The following is a 21,325-nucleotide window of genomic DNA, read 5'->3' as shown; positions in this document are numbered from 1 at the left end:
CAGTCATAAAATTATGCTCTAAACAACCAGTTTATTTTGTGCTATAGTTGCTTCACTCTTAGACTAATTTTTTGTCATGAATATAATAAAAGCCTTAGGTTAGGTGCCAGACATCCTCAGAAAAAGGATGAGATGATTAGTATTTGCATACATTACCATCTTTACCAATACAATTCTCAAATAAACTTCATCAATTGGAAAGAAGGTTAAAAGTTATAGAATTTTTTTTAAAAAATAAGATTTATTATCTTGGGGTACATGCAGTAATTTGAACAGTCAATAAAATGTATACAATATTATATAATAGGGCTAGAATTTCATTAGAGGCCATAGACCAAATCCCAACTCTGAGCAGCTCCATCTTTAGAGGCTCAAATGTCTAGGTTGCTTATATTTCCACCAGAGTGAGGATCTGAGACTTCCCTTTTTTCCGTTGTCACCTAACCTTTTCACAGTGACATGCACCAGGACTCTATCCTAAGACCTTCTTTTCATGACATGAACTCTCTGGACAATCTCATCCATATCATAGCTAAAACCACTTTTAACATGAGGGGTCCTAAATCTGTATCTCTAGCCCAAATCTCATTCCTGAGCTCTAGACTCATTATTTTACTGCGCACTGGATATGACCGCTTTCATGTCCCATTAGGCATCTCTTAAGTGAAACATCTTTCCTTCCAAGCCTGCTCCTCCTATATTTCTTTTCTCAGTGAATGCCATCCCTCCCAAGTAGGAAACATAAACATCAACCTAAATTGCTATCCTCACTACCATCTCTGCACTCAGCTTCCAATTAAATGGTTTCACATCAAATCCCTAAAACTTGGGCTGGGTGTGATGGCTCACACCTGTAATCTCAGCACTTTGGGAAGCCAAGGCAGAAGGAATGCTTAAGCCCAGGAGTTTGAGACCAGCCCGGGCAACGTGATAAATCCCCGTTTTTACAAAAAAATACAAAAAACAAACAAACAAACAAACAAAAAATAGCCAGGAGTGGTGGTGCACACCTGTAGTCCTAGCTACTAACTAGACTGAGCGGGGAGGATCAACTGAGCCCAGGAGGTCAAGGCTGCAGTAAGCCATGATTGTGCCAGTACACTCCAGCCTGTGCAACAGAGCAAGACCTTGTCTCAAAAAAAAAAAAAACAAAGAATTATTCCACAAACATTTATCAATCAAGTTGAACATCTATACATGAAGAAAAGTTAGACATGGTTTCTGCCTGCCGGGAGCTCATCATGTGTGGAAAAATGGATGCTAAAAATGTCACGATAGAGGTAAGCACAAGGAGCCAAGGGAGCACATAGAACAAGGAGATAACCCACACTGGGCAATAAGTGAAGGCTTCTTGATGGTGCTGATACCTAAGCTGCAGCTTAAAATACAACTCAGGGTTACTCAAACCAAATAGTCCATTGGCTGGAACATATTTGATGCTCAAAAAATGTTTGTTGATTATAAGAATATAAGTAGTGACCCTATGAAATTTACATTACTGGCTAATTCAATTAACTGAATACATTTAATTATATCTTCAGTTTGTTCTCTTGAATTACAGGCTTTTCCCTTTTATTTGCATAATATAACATATTCTTTCTTCAAATCTAACAGTGCAAAGATAAAAGTCCAACTCAGCTTTATCTATAATGAGCTTCAAACTGAACAAATATTATTTACAAAAGATGTCAGGTACTAAAAAAAAGGGTTTTTTGTTGTTGTTTTTGAGACAGGATCTCACTCTGTAACCCAGGCTGCAGTGCAGTGGCACAATTACGGCTCACTGCAGCCTTGACCTCCTGAGCTCAAGTGATCCTCCTACCTCATCCTCCTGAGTAGCTGTGACTACGGATGCATGCCACCATGCCTGGCTAATTTTTGTATTCTTTGTAGAAATGGGGTTTTGCTGTGTTGCCCAAGCTGGTCTTGAACTCCTGGGCTCAAGTGATCCAGCTGCCTTGGCCTCCAAAGTGCTGAGATTACAGGTGTGAGCCACCGCAGCCGGGCAAGAAAAGGTTTTCAATGGATATCTAAATAAATTTTAGTAAAGAGTGGTGGAGAGTGGAAGAAGCAAGTGAAATCTTACTTGTAAGAAGCACTCTGCCCTGATGATAGTATCCAGGAAGTTGGTAAATTCTTTTCCATGTTCATAATTATTCACCTTGTACCAAATACATTCTAGAGCAGAAACATTAAATATAAGCATCTAGTAAAAAGTGCACAAAACATAATTATCACTAAAGTGACAAGTGACAAAGTAAAAAAGCCGTAAGTCTCATACATCCTAGCTAACTCATGATGTAGACTGGAACAGATACATGGAGATGATAGTGAGATATTCCTCAACAACTTGGTAATATAAGGAAAAGCTTATAGTATAAATATAGGGAAAAGCTTATAGAAATGGAGAGAATTCACATATAATGAATATGATAAGCTTTATATCACATAGCAATCCAAGAAAGTATAAACATCTGAACTGAAAGTTTTAGAATACCCTAAACTTCAATTAGAGTAGGCTGAGTATAATGTAAGAGTGATACAAACTTAGTACGTGTAAATCTAATAAACTGTATCATATTGTTTAAAAGATTCAGAGTAGAAGGAGAATTGGCCTGGAACCAACTAAAAGCAATTTTAACCATCAGAAGAATCAGGAGTTGCTTATCAAGTATCCAGTAAAGAAGCACTCAAATTTGGTCAAAAGAAATATTATCTCTAGAGAAATATACCCGCCCCTCCCCACAGCCCCCCACCATTGGAGGAATGAAATGCTCAGGCTTTACTATGGCTTGGATGAAAGACTTCTCACTGCCCTTTCCTTTAATTCTATAATTAAGAAATCTTCTAAATACAAATTTGGCTCCCATATATGCTGATAGCAGAGGGGATATTCTAGTTGGCAGATATGAGCATTTTGCTTACCAGAAATAATTAATTTTATAATAAGCTGACATTCTGGCTTATACATTTGTCTCTTCTGAGTTTCGTTACCATTAACGGGATGATTCTGGGGCCCTAATAGCAAGTTTCTGAACATACAAAGATGAAGAATCCTTGGATTGTGATAGTCATCAAAGTGGAGCCACCCAGTGAGTTTTGGTGGCCATCCAGCAGTGTTTCCTTAACAAAATCCCTCTACCTTCTTACTGCCTTAAAATTACAACAGAAACATTCATGCTCTAAATATAAGATTACCACAGACATAATTACAGCATATGAAGGCTCCTGTTGTCTAGAATTTGGCACCCTTATAAAATAAACCCATTTGTTAACTATCTTGGTCCATCCTCACTCAATTCTTACCTTCTTGTAATGTTTGACTCAACCAGTAATAAAACCTCAGCAAGACTGGCTCATCTCTGACACAGTTAATATAGTGAAGCAGCAGAGAGTTGTTTAGCACTGAGCCCATCTGAGAAGGCAGCTGCAATGACAGAACAACTGATCAACAGTTAAGTATCTGAAAAGTGGATAAGGGAATCGTCATATAGAAAACATATAACAAAAATAGGCTGGGCATGGTGGCTCATGCCTATAATCCCAACACTTTGGGAGGCCGAGGCAGGAGGATCACTTGAGCCCAGGAGTTTGAGGCCACACTGAGCAATATATTTTTAAAATAATTTTTTTCTGTTTTGTTTTGAGATGGAGTCTCGCTCTGTCACCCAGGCTGGAGAGCAGTTGCTCCATCTCAGCTGACTGCAACCTCTGCCTCCCAGGTTCAAGTGATTCTCATGCCTCAGCCTCCTGAGTAGCTGGAACCACAGGCATGCACCACCAAGCCCGGTTAATTTTTTTTTTTTTTTTGAGACGGAGTTTCGCTCTTGTTGCCCAGGCTGGAGTGCAATGGCGCAATCTCGGCTCACTGCAACCTCCACCTCCTGGGTTCAAGTGATTCTCCTGTTCAGCCCCCCGCTCAGCCTCCCGCATGGCTGGAATTACAGGCATGCACCACCACGCCCAGCTAAATTTAGATTTTTAGCAGAGGTGGGGTTTCTCCATGTTGGTCAGGCTGGTCTTGAACTCCCAACCTCAGGTGATCTGCCCGCCTCAACATCCCAAAGTGCTGGGATTACAGGTGTGAGCCACCGCGCCCAGCCCAATTTTTGTATTTTTTAATAGACATGGGGTTTCACCATTTTGGCCAGGCTGGTCTTGAACTCCTGCCCTCAAGTGATCCGCCCACCTCGGCCTCCCAAAGTGCTGGGACTACCGGCATGAGCCACCGTGCCCAGCCTGATATAAATTGTTTTAAAAATTAGCCAGGCGTGGTGATGCACATCTATAGTCCCAGCTACTTAGAAGGTTGAGGTGGGAGGATCACATAAGCCCAGGAGTTCAAGGCAGCAGTGAGCCATGATCACGCCACTGCCTAGGTGACAGATAAGACCCTATCTCAAAAAAACAAAATAAACAAACAAACAAAAAAAAACAAAGGCCATGAAATTCAAATAGAAAATGCAAAGAAGCACATGGTCCAGTCACCTACCTCTAAGCAATGGATGTTCTGTAAAAGTTGGGGGAAGCTTTGAAGTTGTTCTAGTGGAAATGATCCACTTCTATTCAGACAATCAGAAAGACTCATCTCTTTTTTTCCACATTCTTTAGTGTAGCTACTGGAATTGAGCACTGGTATAACTGAGAGAGAATTCCACTTCTGAAGAAAGATAATAAAACAATCTATCGATGGACTAAACAGACTACAAACCATAAATATAAAAGCAGCTGTTAAGGTGTTTCAATTAAAGGAATCTGAATATGGCTTACACAGAATCCTGGGTAACTGACATATACTTAAATATCTATAATCTCCTCTAAGATCTGAATGGTTATTATTTGGATTTAATAAAAGAAAGCCATGCAAGTTGTTTGAGCTTTAGATACTTACTCTTTTTAGAGGACGAACATTAGCTGGACATAACATCAACTTCAGAGGTTCTGGAGAAGGTCCCCGGTTTCTTTGCTTCATGGCAAGCAGAGCCGTCTTCCATAGATTCTCTGAATTCTTAAAATATATCTATAAATTTGGATATAAAGTACAAGAGAGTAGGTACCCATAAACTGAAGCAACATAAAGTCTAAAATGCCTCATTAATTGAAAATATATTATGAAATCCTTTACACCCATACAAATGCACTTAAAGTATTTTTTTTCTGATTAGTAATCTATTAAATATACCAAATGGGATCAACATGAAGTACCAATCCCTAAAAAAAAACTTTCCCAAAACAGTACCACAATACTAGATTGTAAAACAGTAGGCTGTAAACATTTTACTTGAAATCTGTAAGTTAACTTTACCAAAAATAACATATTTCAATCTCAATATGATTTCTCTCTCCTTAATCCCTTACCTTCTTCCTTACAGGCAAAGATACTGAAATCAGAGCAGGAGCAAAGAACTTATACAGTGACAACAAAGCCTGGAGATGAGGCTGCATTCCCTGAAATAAAATAAGTTTTCCATTTTCAATTCTGTGGCTATTAAGAAACTGAGGAAACAAATACCAATAAGGAAGAAAGTATATTCAGACCACAATTTCGCTGAGATATAGCTATAGGAAGATGCTATAAAAAATCAAGGAATGAGTAACCAGACATTTAAGTCAACCACCATAAAACAACCCTCTCCAAACTGTGATCTTCTCTCTTACGACCTTTTCCAACTTTACTTCTTCCTTGTATTTTTCTCTTCTCTTCTTATACCTTAGGCTGACCAGTCATACTAGCATAGCATAGCTTATTCTCACTGGTAGCATACTCAGGACTCAAAGTTTACTCATCCTTGATTTAGACCTCAAGGAGATAGGACCAAAAGAGAAGCTAATACCTGATTATTATAATTCTTGGAAAATTATCTAGGAAATTACAACTGGTATGCCATAATCAAGCAGCTTTGATATAACTGAAACAAGTCTTAACAAAAGCACTAATTTCACAATGAAAGACGTGATTACTGCTAGATACCTGTTTTATATATCCGGCTATCCAGAGAAAACATACCACTAAAATGAATTCTAAGTAAGTAATCAAATTGTTTTATTATACTAAAATTGTATTGAATCGAATACTGTACAAAGTAAGGCAGCAAATGAGGCTTAGAAATACAATATTTCCATTTTATAACAGCTTCTCGAAATTAAATTTATTAAAACAAAACCAAAATGACCCAGTTTATCTATGTTGAAAATATCTCCTAACCTCTGTACACCCATTATTAATGAGTATCAGGTGTTTGTTTTGAGCTAGAATGCTTTTTAGAGAATACTTAGTTGTGCTGAGGCCTTTAGAACTTACAGTCTAGTTAATTAAAACTATCTTTTCTGTTAAAAAGTTAATACTAAAAAAGGGAAGGGGGAGATTTCCAGTTAAAAATGGCATATTGAACATATGATTAATTCTGGGTTCTCCCAAAGCCCCATTTAAAAGACAGTAAAAGAATGAAAAAAGGTGGCTGGGCATGGTAGCTCATGCCTGTAATCCCAGCACTTTGGAAGGCCGAAGTGGGTGTATCACTTGAGGTCAGAAGTTTGAGACCAGCCTGGCCAACATGGTGAAACCCCATCTCTAGTAAAAATACAAAAATTAGGTCGGCTGTGATGGTGCACACCTGCAGTCCCAGCTACTCAGGAAGCTGAGGCAGAAGAATGGCTTGAACCTGGGAGGCAGAGGTAGCAGTGAGCTGAGACCGCATCACTGCACTCCAGCCTAGGTGACGGAGTGAGACTCCATCTCCAATAAATAAATAAAAGAAGAATGAAAAAGGATAAAGCAAAGCACAAGTTCAAAGACAACAAGAGAGGAGACAACAGCATGTGAGAAATCTAAATAAGATTTTGGAACCCAGAATGAAGATGGTCAAATAGTAACCAAGTTAGCAGAATAGATAAAATGAAATCTAAGATATCAACAGAAAAAGCCTCAAAAAAATCAGATTCATGCCTGACAACTCCCAGAAAGGATCAAGAGTTGAGGGACCAGATTATCTCTAAAAAGTGGGGATGCAAGAGGGACAGAAAACAGGAGTATTGCATGAAAGGCTACATAAGAAGCAGTTAGAACCCCAAATTCCTTCACTATACTGGCAAAACATTAGGGCTTTACTCTGAAAATGAAGCTGGACTCGGATACCAGGCACAGCCAAGGGAGGATACCAAAACCATTTCTCAACCCTTTCTAGTGCTCAGGTCTCAGAGTGCCAGTAGCCAGGTTTACACCCTGTGATGATGTATTAGCCCACTCTAACACTGCTATAAAGAACTGCCCAAGACTGGGTCATTTATAAAGGAAAGAGGTTTAACTGACTCACAGTTCTGCATGGCTAGGGTGGCCTCAGGAAACTTACAAACATGGTGGAAGGGGAAGCAAACACATCCTTCTTCACATGATGGCAGGAAGGAAAAGAATTAGAGCCAGGCGAAGGGGAAGCCCCTTATAAAACCATCAGATCTCGTGAGAACTCACTCACTATCACAAGAATAGCATGGGGGAAACCGCCCCCATGATTCAATTACCTCCCACCGGGTCCCTCCCATGACATGTGGGGATTATGGGAATTATAATTCAAGATGAGATTTGGGTGGAGACACAGCCAAACCATATCAGATGGTTAATTTTAAGTGTTGATTTGGCTGGTCCACAGGCTGCCCAGATATTTGGAGAAACATTATTTTGGGTGTTTCTGTGAGGGTTTTTTTAGATATGATTAACATTTAAATCAGTAGACTTTGAGTAAAGCAAATTGACTGCCCTCCGCAATGTGGATAGGTCTCATCCAATCAGTTGATGGCCTGAATAGAAGAGGTCCCAGAAGAAGAAGAAAATGTCCAACAGACTGCCTTCAGACTTTATTTGCAACAGCAGTTCTTTCTGGTTCTATAGTAGACTGCCACTTAACTCAAACAGGAACATTGGCTCTCCTGGGTCTCCAGCCTGCTGGCCCATCCTGTAGATTTTGGACTTACCAGCCACCATAATCAAATGAGCCAATTCCCTATAATATTATAAATACACACACACACACACACACACACACACACACTTGATTCTCTATGTACAACCGTGCAACCCCATAAGACAGGAAACAGGAGAATTCTGTTTTGAGAATATTAACATAGTCATCTGAGAGGATCCTCAACAAAACATCAAGATCCTACAATGAACAAGTCCTGCTCATACACACAAGTTTCCAATCATCATGTTACTGTTTTACTTTTAAATATGAACAAATAAGCTTTACCAAGCATTGGTGAGCAGTGGCTCACACCTGTAATCCCAGCACTTTGGGAGACCAAGGCGGGAGGATTGCTTGAGCCCAAGAGTTTGAGACCAGCATGGGTGACACAGAGAGACCCTGTCTCTACAAAAAATTTAAAAATCAGCCAGGCCTGGTGGTGCATGCCTGTAGTCCCAGCTACTCTAGAGGCTAAGGAGGGAGGATCACTTGAGCCCAGGAATTCACGGTAGCAGTGAGCCATGATCATGCCACTGCACTCCAGCCTGGGTGACAAAGTGAGACCCCATCTCTAAAAAAAATTAAAATAAAATTTAAATTTAAAAAGTACCACGAAAGACCAAACAATCTAAAAACAGAAACTATGAGGAAACAGAGACAAAGCTTGAAACAGAAAAAAATCACAGCCCAAAGTGCATACACACAGGCTCATGCCCGGTAGAGGGAGAACCAACCCTTAGGATGAGACCAAATCCCCCTTCTGGTTCTAAAGATTGCTCTGGACAGGGCCTAGTGTATGTAGGAAAATGCCCCACTTCCTACTATTCACGCCTGCCACCAGAAATACAATTTTTGTGGTTTTGTTTCCTTCATAGATTGGGAGCTATGGGGCATGGACGGGGACAGACGGGATATATGCCTTTGCAGGTATCAGAAATTCACACATCCAATGTATTTCCTCACATATGTTGACTATGCCTGTTATTATCATGCATGTTAGGTTACATATGAACATGGCTATGCCTTCTTGGTTTGATATTGCTGGACTTACCCAAATTCATCAAAATTCAGCTGATCAAAACAATGTTATGTATGCATCTTTATAAATGGGTACTTATTGACAATGGAATAATTTAGTGATGTACTATATACAGTGGTAGTAATGAAACCAGACATTTAGTGTCTCTGTTATAAATTTTTAGACAATCATCTCATAAATCATTTTTTAACTTGAACATACACTGTGTTTCAGCTAATACAAAACAAATCAGCAAGATCTTTTTTTTTTTGGAGACAGTCTTGCCCTGTCGCCCAGGCTGGCGTGATCTCAGCTCACTGCAACCTCTGCCTCCCGGTTTCAAACAATTCTCCTGCCTCAGCCTCCCAAGTAGCTGGGATTACAGGTGCCCACCATCACGCCCAGCTATTTTTTGTATTTTTAGTAGAGACAGGGTTTCACCATGTTGGCCAAGATGGTCTCAAACTCCTGACCTTGTGATCTGCCTGCCTCGGCCTCCCAAAGTGCTGGGATTACAGGTGTGAGCCACTGCACCTGGGTACTAAGATCTTTTATTATGGTAAGATTTGTCTTATTCCATTGAAATGTTTTGCTGTAACATGGGAAAAGGTACACTTTTTCATAATTTCTATTAATGTGAAATAAAATTCAAATTGGACAAAAACATTACCATTAATATCTTCAGAGAACTAAGAAAAAATAATCGTACCCATGGAACTAAAACAGAAGGCTACAAAAAAAAGAATAATCATTGAACTGCACTAAGAGGAGACCTCACATTGGAGAATCACAAATGTGTTCTGTGTTTGCGTCTTTCATTCAATAAATGCCTATAGGTAGGCCATGAAAGCTCCAGTTAGGCATGACCACTATTACTTCCTATTGTTTCATATCCAAAGCTTCACAGACTTCTGTTACCTGGCAGGTAAAGTGGAAATAACAATGCAGAGAGCTGTAAGGACCAGAGATAACAGTCAGAGAATATACTGAAGTTTAAGCATCCAGAAGATAATGTCTTTTTTTTTTTTTTTTTTGAGATGGAGTCTCACTGTCGCCCAGGCTGGAGTGCAGTGGCACGATCTCGGCTCACTGCAGGCTCCGCCCCCCGGGGTTCACGCCATTCTCCTGCCTCAGCCTCCTGAGTAGTTGGGACTACAGGCGCCCACCACCTCGTCCGGCTAATTTTTTTTGTATTTTTAGTAGAGACGGGGTTTCACCGTGTTAGCCAGGATGGTCTCGATCTCCTGACCTCGTGATCTGCCCACCTCGGCCTCCCAAAGTGCTGGGATTACAGGCGTGAGCCACCGCGCCCAGCCAAGATAATGTCTTAAAATGCTTTCCTGGGCCAGACTCAGCGGCTCACATCTATAATCCCAGCACTTTGGGAGGCCAAGGCAGATGGATAACCTGAGGTCAGGAGTTCAAGACCAGCCTGGCCAACATGATGAGACCACCATCTCTACTAAAAATATAAAAATTAGCCTGGTGTGGTGGTGTGTGCCTGTAGTCCCAGCTACTCGGGAGGCTGAGGCAGGAGAATCGCTTGAACCTGGGAGGCAGAGGTTGCAGTGAGCTGAGATCGCACCACTGCACTCCAGCCTAGGCAACAGAGCGAAACTCCATCTCAAAAAAAAAAAAAAATCTTTCCTAGATCACATCCATACAAAATATAAATTCATTTATGACCACTCCCTAACACTTACTGTTCCAGCCATACCAACCCAGCTCCCTAAACAATGTTTGCTGTTTGACATCTCCACGTCTTTGCTCATGCTGTTACCTCTGGGAGGAATGCCCTTCTCTCCCTTCTTTGCCTACTTAAATCCTATTCATCCCTTAAAAATTCCCTCAAGCAGGCTGGGTGCAGTGGTTCACACCTGTAATCCCTGCACTTTGGGAAGCCGAGGCAGGCGGATCACCTGAGGTCAAGAGTTCGAGACCAGCCTGGCCAACATGAAACCCCGTCTCTACTAAAAATACAAAAAATTAGCTGGGCATGGTGGCAGGCGCCTGTAATCCCAGCTACTCAGGAGGCTTAGGCAGGAGAATTGCTTGAACCCAGGAGGCGGAGGTTGCAGTGAGCTGAGCTTACACCCCACCGCACTCCAGCCTGGGCAAAAAGAGTGAAACTCCATCTATAAAGTAAAAGTAAAATAAAATAATTCTCTCAAGCATCACCACTTCTCCTTGACCCCAAGTCTGATTCTGATTTTTCGTTTTGTTCACTGAGCTCCCCAGAAAATAAGTTCCTTAAAGATAATGAGTTATAGGCCAGGCGCGGTGGCTTACGCCTGTAATCCCAGAACCTTGGGAGGCCGAGGCAGGTGGATTACTGAGGCCAGGAGTTCCAGCCCAGCCTGGCCAACATGCTGAAACCCCGTCTCTACCAAAAAATACAAAAGTCAGCCGGGTGTGGTGACGCGTGCCTATAATCCCAGCTACTCGGGAGGGTAAGGCAGGAGAATCGCTTGAACCTGGGAGGCAGAGGTTGCACTGAGCCAAGATCGTGCCACTGCACTCCAGTCTGGACAACAGAGTGAGATTCTGTCTCAAAAAAAAAAAAAAAGATCAAGAGTTATTTGATTTTGTATTCCCAATGCCTGGCTCAGTACCTGGCACATAGTACATTGGCAGGACTTAGGTCTTTTCGGTACTCACCATTTTGGCCTGAAGATCAAGCAGTTTTCTCACACGAAATGGTTTGACTAGAAAACATAAAGGAAAAAGGTACTATGCATTTGGATTCAGAATAAAAAGAAATTGGTTATATTTAACCACCATGCAATTCATACAGTTTCTTCTTGTAACATATCAAGAAAATAAATACCCTGTTCAGTTAAGCCATTAAGCAGATGCTCTTAAAGTACTAAAAAGCAATTTCCACAAAACGACTTCTGTCATATAACTAATGCTAATAGTTATTTTAACTTTATAAAGGCCAATACAAATGCTAATTCCACAAAGTGTAATACAACTGTAATGAAAATACTCACCATTCTCTTTTTTGGTAAGTAAATATAACAAATGGCAAACATAAGGGCACTGTTAAAACATAAAAAAAAATTAAGAGGAATGATAATATGTCTTGAACAGAGGGGCAACACATTTTCCTCAAATGTCAATCTTACGCTGATTAAGTAAAAAACCTTCAGGACTTCACTGAACAATAATTTTACAAAGAGTCTCTTTTTCCTACTGTATAGTGATAAAAAAACAATAGTTTTAATCAGCATTCCATTAGGTCACTTTTTAGTTATTTTTGGAATGTAAAGATATTGCAGACAATTTGAAAAACAGAATTATCTATCATCCTTCTACCTAACAAAAATTAATGTATTCCTTTCAATATTTGTATATATGTATTTAGTTACTAAATTCATACAAATATTGAAAGGAATGCATGAATTTTTGTTATTCCTTTCAATATTTTTATGTATGTGTATTGTGAGTTGGTGGAGACAAGGTCTCACTATGTTGCCCAGGCTGGTCTCTAACTCCTGGCCTCAAGTGATCCTCCTGACTCAGCCTCCTAAAGTACTAGGATTACAGGCATGAGCCACTGCACCTGGCCCATACTTATTAAGACATAAACTTGAAACTTTTATCCTGATTTCCTATTTAAAACCATTTTCCCATGTTGTTCAGTCTTCAAAATTATCATTTTCAATGATGCTTCATATTCCAGTCAGTATATATACAAGAATTTAGTTAACAGCTTCAGTTTGGCAAATAGTATGCACTCAATTTGCTAATTAAATTATTGTATGACTGATTCCCTTCTACCATTTCATTTTCAGTGTCCATCTGTTGAGGTCTTACTCTAGATCAGGGGTCAGGAAACTATGGTCTACCTGTTTTTGTAAATAAAGTTTTATTGGGACACAGCCACATCATTCATTTATTTATTGTCTATAGCTGCTTGCATACCACACCAGCAGAGTTGAATAGTTGTGACAGAGACAATATGGCCTTCATGCTCAGAATATTTACTACCTATCCCTTTAAGAAAAAGTTTGCCAACACCTTCTCTAAATAATAGGAAAGTGAAAAAATAAAGTATTTAATCATACTAGAGAAAGCAACAAGAGCAAAGACTTTCTTTAAACAAATTTGTATTTTTGTAGTCATGACTCTAAACTTTAAAGTCTAAACTACAGCATATTCCATATTGCCTCTTCTGTACTTAGAAATGGTTTGAGAAAGAATCTAAACATACTTTTAAGAAGCATGAATTTAGATATGGAATTTTTTTTTTTTTTTTTTGAGACGGAGTTTCACTCTTGTTGCCCAGGCTGGAGCACAATGGCATGATCTTGGCTCACTGCAACCTCCGCCTCCCGGGTTCAAGCGATTCTCCTACCTCAGCCTCCCAAGTAGCTGAGATTACAGGCATGCACCACCACGCCCGCTAATTTTGTATTTTTAGTAGAGACAGGGTTTCTCCATGTTGTTCAGGGTGGTCTCGAACTCCCGACCTCAGGTGATCTGCCCGCCTTGGCCTCCCAAAGTGCTGGGATTACAGGTGTGAGCCACCACACCTGGCCGGAATCTTTTTTTAAAAGAAAGAATACATGTTGTGACCACATCTGCCATATACTACAGAGAGAATAGCAATTTTCGGCCGGGCGCGGTGGCTCACGCTTGTAATCCCAGCACTTTGGGAGGCTGAGGCGGGCGGATCACGAGGTCAGGAGATCAAGACCACGGTGAAACCCTGTCTCTACTAAAAATACAAAAAAAAATTAGCCGGGCGTGGTGGCGGGCGCCTGTAGTCCCAGCTACTCGGAGAGGCTGAGGCAGGAGAATGGCGTGGACCTGGGAGGTGGAGCTTGCAGTGAGCCGAGATTGTGCCACTGCACTCCAGCCTGGGCGACAAAGCAAGACTCTGTCTCAAAAAAAAAAAAAAAAAAAAAAAAAAGAGAATAGCAATTTTCAGTATAAAAAATGTGTTACCACATATGCTTAAGGATATGAACTATTAGCAACACTATCATGTTGAATATGAAATGAGTGTTACACAATCACTTGCCCTAGACTCCAGCATTATAGGAAATCTGACATTCTCTTTTAATCACATCTAGAAAGGAAAAACTCATATATTTTAATCATTTTACAGTTGCCTTTCTGGCAAATATTTAGGTTGGTGCAAAAGTAATTGCAGTTTTTGCCATTTCAATGGCAAGTACTTTAATAAGTACTTGGGTTATAAAAGGCTCAGTCTCTGACTGGAAGAACTCAGTCTATTGAGCTGTTAGAAGAAAGGAGAAAGCATATCTTCTTATTTCCTATTCTTTACAAAGTATGTTTAAACACAGAATTCATTTGTATTGCAATTTGGTCAGTTTATGAACAGAAACAATATGAGGTTAAGAGAGATGTCAAAGGTAAGAGAGAGACGATGATGTGCCACTTGTCATTCAACCACACCTGTGCACCACAGGACTTGCAGCAGGGATGAGCATCCTGCATCCTTACTTTCTATCGACACTTCCAAGGTTACCACTCTTTCACCCTTGTATAGAAAAAGACCTCCTCTGAGACTTAGTTCACCCAACTTTACTACCTCTACCTTACCTATACCCTGTCAGCTCACTACTAACCTAGTACCTTCCCCAAAATTCTGTGAGGATTTGGGCATCTCACTCAGTTTTCAGCTCTAACTCTAATCCCAATATCATGCCAGATGACTTTAACGTCCATATCAACAAATCACCGTGGTCTTACAGTTTACTGACCTCAATTCCAATGACCTGATAACCATCTATAGAAATATTGTGTATTAGATACTCTGAATGACGCTGACTGCTTTCCTGCCAGCTCAGCAATGTTTTTGACATCATATCCAGCTGTTGAAGCATGTTTCAGAGCTGGCATGAAAGCAAGAATCTGCAGTTCCCAAAAACAAAGTGAAAGTAGAAACACTAAATATTGAACAGGCTTTCTCACCAAGATTTTTTGCCACACCTTAGAAACTTTGAACTTATGACTTTAATAGCTACAAAGGGAGGCAGGGGTAGGTTAGGCAGGGGATAAAGCTTAGGACCCACCCAATGTGTAGATTATGCAGAGGATCTATTATAATAAAAAACTGGAACCCCCAAGAGCTACACACTAAGTGTATGGTTGTGAAATTAAAACTCCACTGTGTTGAACAGGACAGCAAGTAAACTTGCTTGTCTTGACCTTGGAAATGGGTGAAAGGAAAATAAAACCTTTCCTGAGAATTTGTAACCACAAGCCAGCTCAAAAAATGTCTGCAGTTTGGCCAGGCGTGGTGGCTCATGCCTGTAATCCCAACACTTTGGGAGAGCAGGCAGATTACCTGAGGTCAAGAGTTTGAGACCAGCCTGTCCAACATGGAGAAACCCCGTCTCTACTAAAAATACAAAATTAGCCAGGCATGGTGGTGCATGCCTGTAATCCCAGCTACTTGGGAGGCTGAGGCAGGAGAATCGCTTAAACCCAGGAGGCAGAGGTTGCGGTGAGCCAAGATCGCACCATCGCACTCCAGCCTGGGCAAAAAGAGCAAAAAACTCTGTCAAAAAAAAAATATATGGCCAGGCGCGGTGGCTCATGCCTGTAATCCCAGCACTTTGGGAGGCCGACGCAGGCGGATCACGAGGTCAGGAGATCGAGACCATTCTGGCTAACACGGTGAAACCCCGTCTCTACTAAAAATACAAAAAATTAGCCGGGCGAGGTGGCAGGCGCCTGCAGTCCCAGCTACTCGGGAGGCTGAGGCAGGAGAATGGCGTGAACCCCCGGGGGGCGGAGCCTGCAGTGAGCCGAGATCGTGCCACTGCACTCCAACCTGGGCAACAGAGAGACTCTGTCTCAAAAAAAAAATATATATATATATATAGATATATGTATATACGTATATATGTGTATGTATACGTATATACATACACATATATATGTGTATATATACACACGTATATATATACACGTATATATATATACGTATATACGTATATACGTGTATATATACGTATATACGTGTATATATACATATATACGTGTATATATACATATATATATGTCTGCAGTTTGAATTTACGCTAGTGGGATGGCCTGGAAAACCTAAAGAGAATAACTTAAAGTGGCTCTAACTTAGTTGTAACTCCCAGGTAAATCATATATCTTGTATCTAGGGACTCGTATCTAGAATACAGAAAGAACTCTTACAACCCTATAGGATAATGAACAACCCAATTTAAAAGTGGGCAAAGGATCCTAACAGACATTTCTCCAGGGAGGGTATACAAATGGCCAATAAGCACATGAAAAGATGCTCAATATCATTAGATATCAGGGAAATGCAAATCAAAACCACAATGAAAGACCACTTCACACCTACTGCTAGCATGGCTATAATCAAGTCAGATAAAATAGCCAGTATTGGTGAGGATGTGATGAAATTTGAACCCTGCTATAGATTGCTGGCAGGAATGAAAAATGGTACAGCCACCGTGGAAAAGAGTTTGGCGATTCCTCAAAAAGCTAAACACAGAATTGCCATATGATACAGTAATTTTTTTCCTAGGTACACACTCAAAGGAACTGAAGAAGCAGGAACCTGAACAGATATTTATATACCAATACTCAACACAGCATCATTCACAATAGCCAAAAGGTGGGAACAACTCAAATGTCCAACATCAGATGAATGGATAAACAAAATGAGATACAGTCATCCCTTGTTATCAGCAGGGGACTGGTTCCAGGACTTCCCTTCCCCACCACCATATCAAACTCTGCAGATTCTCAAGTTCCTTATATAAAATTGTGTAGTACTGGCATATAACCTATGCACATCCTCCTGTATACTTTAATCAGGGGGTGCCCAGTCTTTTGTTATCTGGGCCACAGTGGAAGAAGAATTGTCTTGAGCCACACATAAAATACACCAACACTAACGATAGCTGATGAGCTTAAAAAAAAATCCCCCCAAAAATCTCATAATGTTTTAAGAAAGCTTACGAATTTGCACTGGGCCTCATTCAGAGCAATCCTGGGCTGTGGGTTGGACGAGCTTGCTTTAAATCATCTCTGGATTAGTTATAATACTTAACATAATGTAAATGCTATGTAAATAGTTATTACACTGTATTTTTTATTTGAATTATTTTTTATTGTTATATGTATCTTTTAATATTTTCAATCAATAATTGGATGAATCCATGGATGCAGAACCCTCAGACACAGAGGGCTGACTGCATATATATGAAGTAGAATATTATTCACCCATAAAAAGGAATGAAGTTCCGATACATGGTACAAATGGATGAACCTTGAAGACATTATGTTAAGTGAAAGAAGCCAGACACAAAAGGATAAATACTGTATGATACCACTTATATGAGGTACCTAGAATAGGCAAATTCATAGAGACAGATAGTAGATTAGAGGCTACCAGGAGCAGGGGAAAGAGGGAACAGGGAGTTACTGCATAATGGTTAGAAAATTTCAGTTTAGGGTAATGAAAAAGTTTTGGAAATAGATAGTGGTGATGCTTGCACGACACTGTGAATGTAATTCATGTCACTGAATTATACACCAAAAAAACGTTTTAAAATGGTGAGGGTCAGGCACAGTGCCTCACATCTATAATCCCAGCACTTTGGTAGGCCAAGGCAGGAGGATTGCTTAAGGCCAGAAAATCAAGGCCAGCCTGGGCAACATAGTGAGACTCTGCCTCTAGAAAAACTTTAAAAATTAGCTGGGCATGGTAGTGCATGCCTGTGGCCCCAGCTACTCCGAAGGATGAGGTGGATGACTCATTGTATGATATGCAAAATAGATCTCAATAAAGCTGTGTTTGTCTTTGTTTTGTTTTTTTTTTTTTTTTTGAGACAAGAGTCTTGCTCGTCACCCAGGCTGATCAATCGAGACTGCAGTGAGCCATGATAGTGCCACTGCACTCTAGCCTGCACAAGAGTGAGACCCCATCTCAAATTAAAAAAAAAAAAATAATAGAAATAATGAAAAAAATAAATGGCCGGGCTCAGTGGCTCAAGCCTGTAATACTAACACTTTGGGAGGCCAAGGAGGGCGGATCACCTGAGGCCAGGGATTTGAGACCAGCCTGGCCAACATGGCGAAACCCCATCTCTACTAAAAATACAAAAATTAGCCAGGCATGGTGGCACAGGCCTGTAATCACAGCTACTCGGGAGGCTGAGGCAGGAGAATCACTTGAACCCGGGAGGCGGACGTTGCAGTGAGCTGAGATCGCGTCATTGCACTCCAGCCTGGGCGACAAGAGTGAAACTCTGTCTCAAAAAATATATTTAAAAAAAATTTTTTTAAGTACTAATACACCAGGCGCAGTGGCTCATGCCTGTAACCCCAGCACTTTGGGAGGCCGAGGCAGGCGAATCACCTGAGGTCAGGAGTTCAAGACCAGCCTGACCAACATGGAGAAACTTTGTCTCTACTAAAAATACCAAAAATTAGCCAGGCGTGGTGGCACATGCCTGTAATCCCAGCTACTCAGGAGGCTGAGGCAGGAGAATCGCTTGAACCTGGGAGGCAGAGGTTGCATTGAGCTGAGATTGCGCCACTGCACTCCAGCCTGGGCAACAAGAGTGAAACTCCGTCTCAAGGAAAAAAAAAAGTACTAATACATGCTATAACACAGATGAAACTTGAAAATATTTTGCTAAGAGGCAAGTCATAAAAGATCACATTATTACATTAGTTCATTTATATAAAATGTCCAAAATAGGTAAACCTATAAAGACAGAAAATTAGATTAGGGGTTGCTTAGAGCTAGGAGGGTAATAGAGAGATGGGAGTGATAGCAAAGGGTATGGGGTTTCTTTTTTCTTTTTGAGGTGATGAAAATGTTCTAAAATTGACTATGCTGAAATGGTTGTACATATCTGTGACTATAGTTAAAATCAGCAAATTGAATACTTTAAATGGGTGAATTGTATGGTATGTGAATTAAATCTCAATAAAGCTGTGTTTGTTTTGTTTTGTTTTTTTGAGACAGAGTCTCGCTCGCTACGCAGGCTGGAAAGTGCAGTGGAGCAATCTCGGCTCACTGCAATCTCCGCCTCCCCAGTTCAAGCGATTCTCCTGCCTCAGCCTCCCAAGTAGCTGGGATTAGAGATGCCTGTCACCATGCCTGGCTAATTTTTGTATTTTTAGTAGAGACGGGGTTTCGTCATGTTGGCCAGGCTGTTCTCAAACTCCTGACCTCAGGTGATCTGCCCCCCTCGGCCTCCCGAAGTGCTGGGATTACAGAGGTGAGCCACCACGCCTGGCCTAAAGCTGTTTTTTAAAAGTAGCCAGAGAGAAAAGAAAAAAAGGATTACAATTAGACTGATTCAATAACATGATGGAAGCAAGGAGTCAGTGGAATAATGTTGTCAATATCCCAAAAAAATTTAACTGTCATTCTAGAATTCTACATACACTAATACCAGTTTTCGAGAACAAGGGCAAAGTAGAGACATTTTCAGACAAAGAGTTTGCCATCAAAAGATTTTCAATGAAAGAATAAAAAATACACTTTTAGCCAAAGGAAAATAATCTCATCTTGAAGGTGTGAGATGCAAAAACAAATGATGAGCAAAGATACTGGGAGATATGTGGGCAAATCTAAACAAGTATCAACTGTAAAAATAGTATCGGCCAGGCATGGTGGCTCATGCCTGTAATCCCAGCACTTTGGGAGGCCGAGGCAGGCGGATCACCTGAGTTTGAGGCCAGCCTGACCAACATGGAGAAACCCTGTCTCTACTAAAAATACAAAAAATTAGCTGGGCGTGGTGGCACATATCTGTAATCCCAGCTACTTGGGAGGCTGAGGCTTGAACCCAGGATACAGAGGCTGCGGTAAGCCAAGATTGCACCATTGTACTCCAGCCTGGGCAACAAGAGTGAAACTCCGTCTCAAAAAAAAAAAAAAAAAAAACTACTCTGTGTGTGTGTGTGTGTGTGTGTGTGTAAAGGTATGGAGAAAAACAAGGTAAAACTAAAACCAGATAACAACAGCATATAAGCCAGGAGCAGTGTGATGAGAGTTAAAGCATTCTTCAGCACCATATGACAGGAAGAGAAAAAAAAGAAAAAGAAAAAGAGAGTTAAAGCATCCTAAGGTTTTTGTATCCTATAAGATAAAGGTACAGATGCCAGTCACCTTTAGACTTAAAGTATGCATGTTAAGTAGGTACGAAAACACTTAGGTGACTTCCAAACAAGAATAGGAAAAAAACTAGGGTCAATCCAAAAAAAGGAGGATAGAGAACACTTAGAAAAAAAAAAAAGCTCATTTAGAATATCTCAAAATAAGATATCTGAATTTATTTCTACTATATCAATAATCACTACACCAAGGTAAATAAACTAATTCTCAGCCGGGCATGGCAACAGAGTGAGACTCCGTCTCAAAAAAAAAAAAAAAAAAAAAAAATTAGAGGACCCCTTGGCCGGTGTGGTAGCTCACACCTGTAATCCCAGCACTTTGGGAGCCCGAGGCGGGTGGATCACCTGAGGTCAGGAGTTAAAGACCAGCCTGGCCAACATGGTGAAACCCCATCTCTACTAAAAATACAAACAAATTAGCCAGGCATGCTGGCGGGTGCCTGTAATCCCAGCTACTCGGGAGGCTGAGGCAGGAGAATCTCTTGAACCCAGGAAGTGGAGGTTGCTGTGAGCTACTTCCCCATTGCACTCTAGCCTGGGCCACAAGAGCAAAACTCCGTCTCAAAAAAAAAAAAAAAATTAGAGCACCCCCAAAGAGCTTTTTGTTTATCTGGGTTATGTCTGTCAATACTCACCATGTTAGAAATAATACTGAGAATATTTTTTTTGAGACAGGTTCTTGCTCTGTCACCCATGCTGGAATGCAATGGCACCATCACAGCTCACTGCTGCCTCCAACTCCCAGGCTCAAATGATCTTCCCACCCCAGCCTCCCAAGTAGTTGGGACTACAGGTGCATGCCACCACACCCAGCTATTTTTTTTTTTTTTCAGTAAAGACGAGGTCTCACTAGGCTGGAATGCAATGGCATGATCTCAACTCACTGCAACCTCTGCCTCCTGGGCTCAAGCGATCCTCCTGTCTCAGTCTCCTAAGTAGCTGGGACTATAGGCACATACCACCACATCTAGCTAATTTTTGTATAATTTGTAGAGATGGGGTTTCACCATGTTGTCCAAGTTGGTCTCGAACTCCTGAGCTCAAGTGATCTGCCCGCCTCGGCCTCCTCAAAGTGCTGGAATTACAGGCAGGAGCCATCATGCCCAGCCCATTTCTACAAATCTTTTTAATGTCTCTGGCTTAAGAGAACACAGTTGGAATCTGTGCTTCTATATTAATTCTGTTATGTTTT

At 40.8% G+C, this 21,325-nt stretch overlaps 1 protein-coding gene across 2 annotated transcripts in view; it reads right to left on the bottom strand.

Moving 5' to 3' along the window:
• CENPI (centromere protein I) overlaps positions 1-21,325 on the bottom strand; it is a 66,702-nt gene that overhangs the window by 32,483 nt on the left and 12,894 nt on the right. For both annotated transcript variants that reach the window (XM_030806861.1, XM_030806863.1), the window contains 7 exons: positions 11,970-12,018; positions 11,635-11,681; positions 5,359-5,448; positions 4,892-5,020; positions 4,493-4,660; positions 3,307-3,427; positions 2,087-2,178 (listed from right to left, as the gene is read on the bottom strand). In XM_030806861.1, coding sequence (XP_030662721.1) covers positions 2,087-2,178; positions 3,307-3,427; positions 4,493-4,660; positions 4,892-5,020; positions 5,359-5,448; positions 11,635-11,681; positions 11,970-12,018 — 696 coding nt within the window. The remainder of the gene's footprint in view (positions 1-2,086; positions 2,179-3,306; positions 3,428-4,492; positions 4,661-4,891; positions 5,021-5,358; positions 5,449-11,634; positions 11,682-11,969; positions 12,019-21,325) is intronic.

This window comes from Nomascus leucogenys, chromosome X (assembly GCF_006542625.1).
Source record: "Nomascus leucogenys isolate Asia chromosome X, Asia_NLE_v1, whole genome shotgun sequence".
Classification (NCBI taxonomy): Eukaryota; Metazoa; Chordata; class Mammalia; order Primates; family Hylobatidae; genus Nomascus; species Nomascus leucogenys.
The sequence above is the reverse complement of the archived record's forward strand: the minus strand, read 5'-3'. Positions and strand labels throughout refer to the sequence as shown.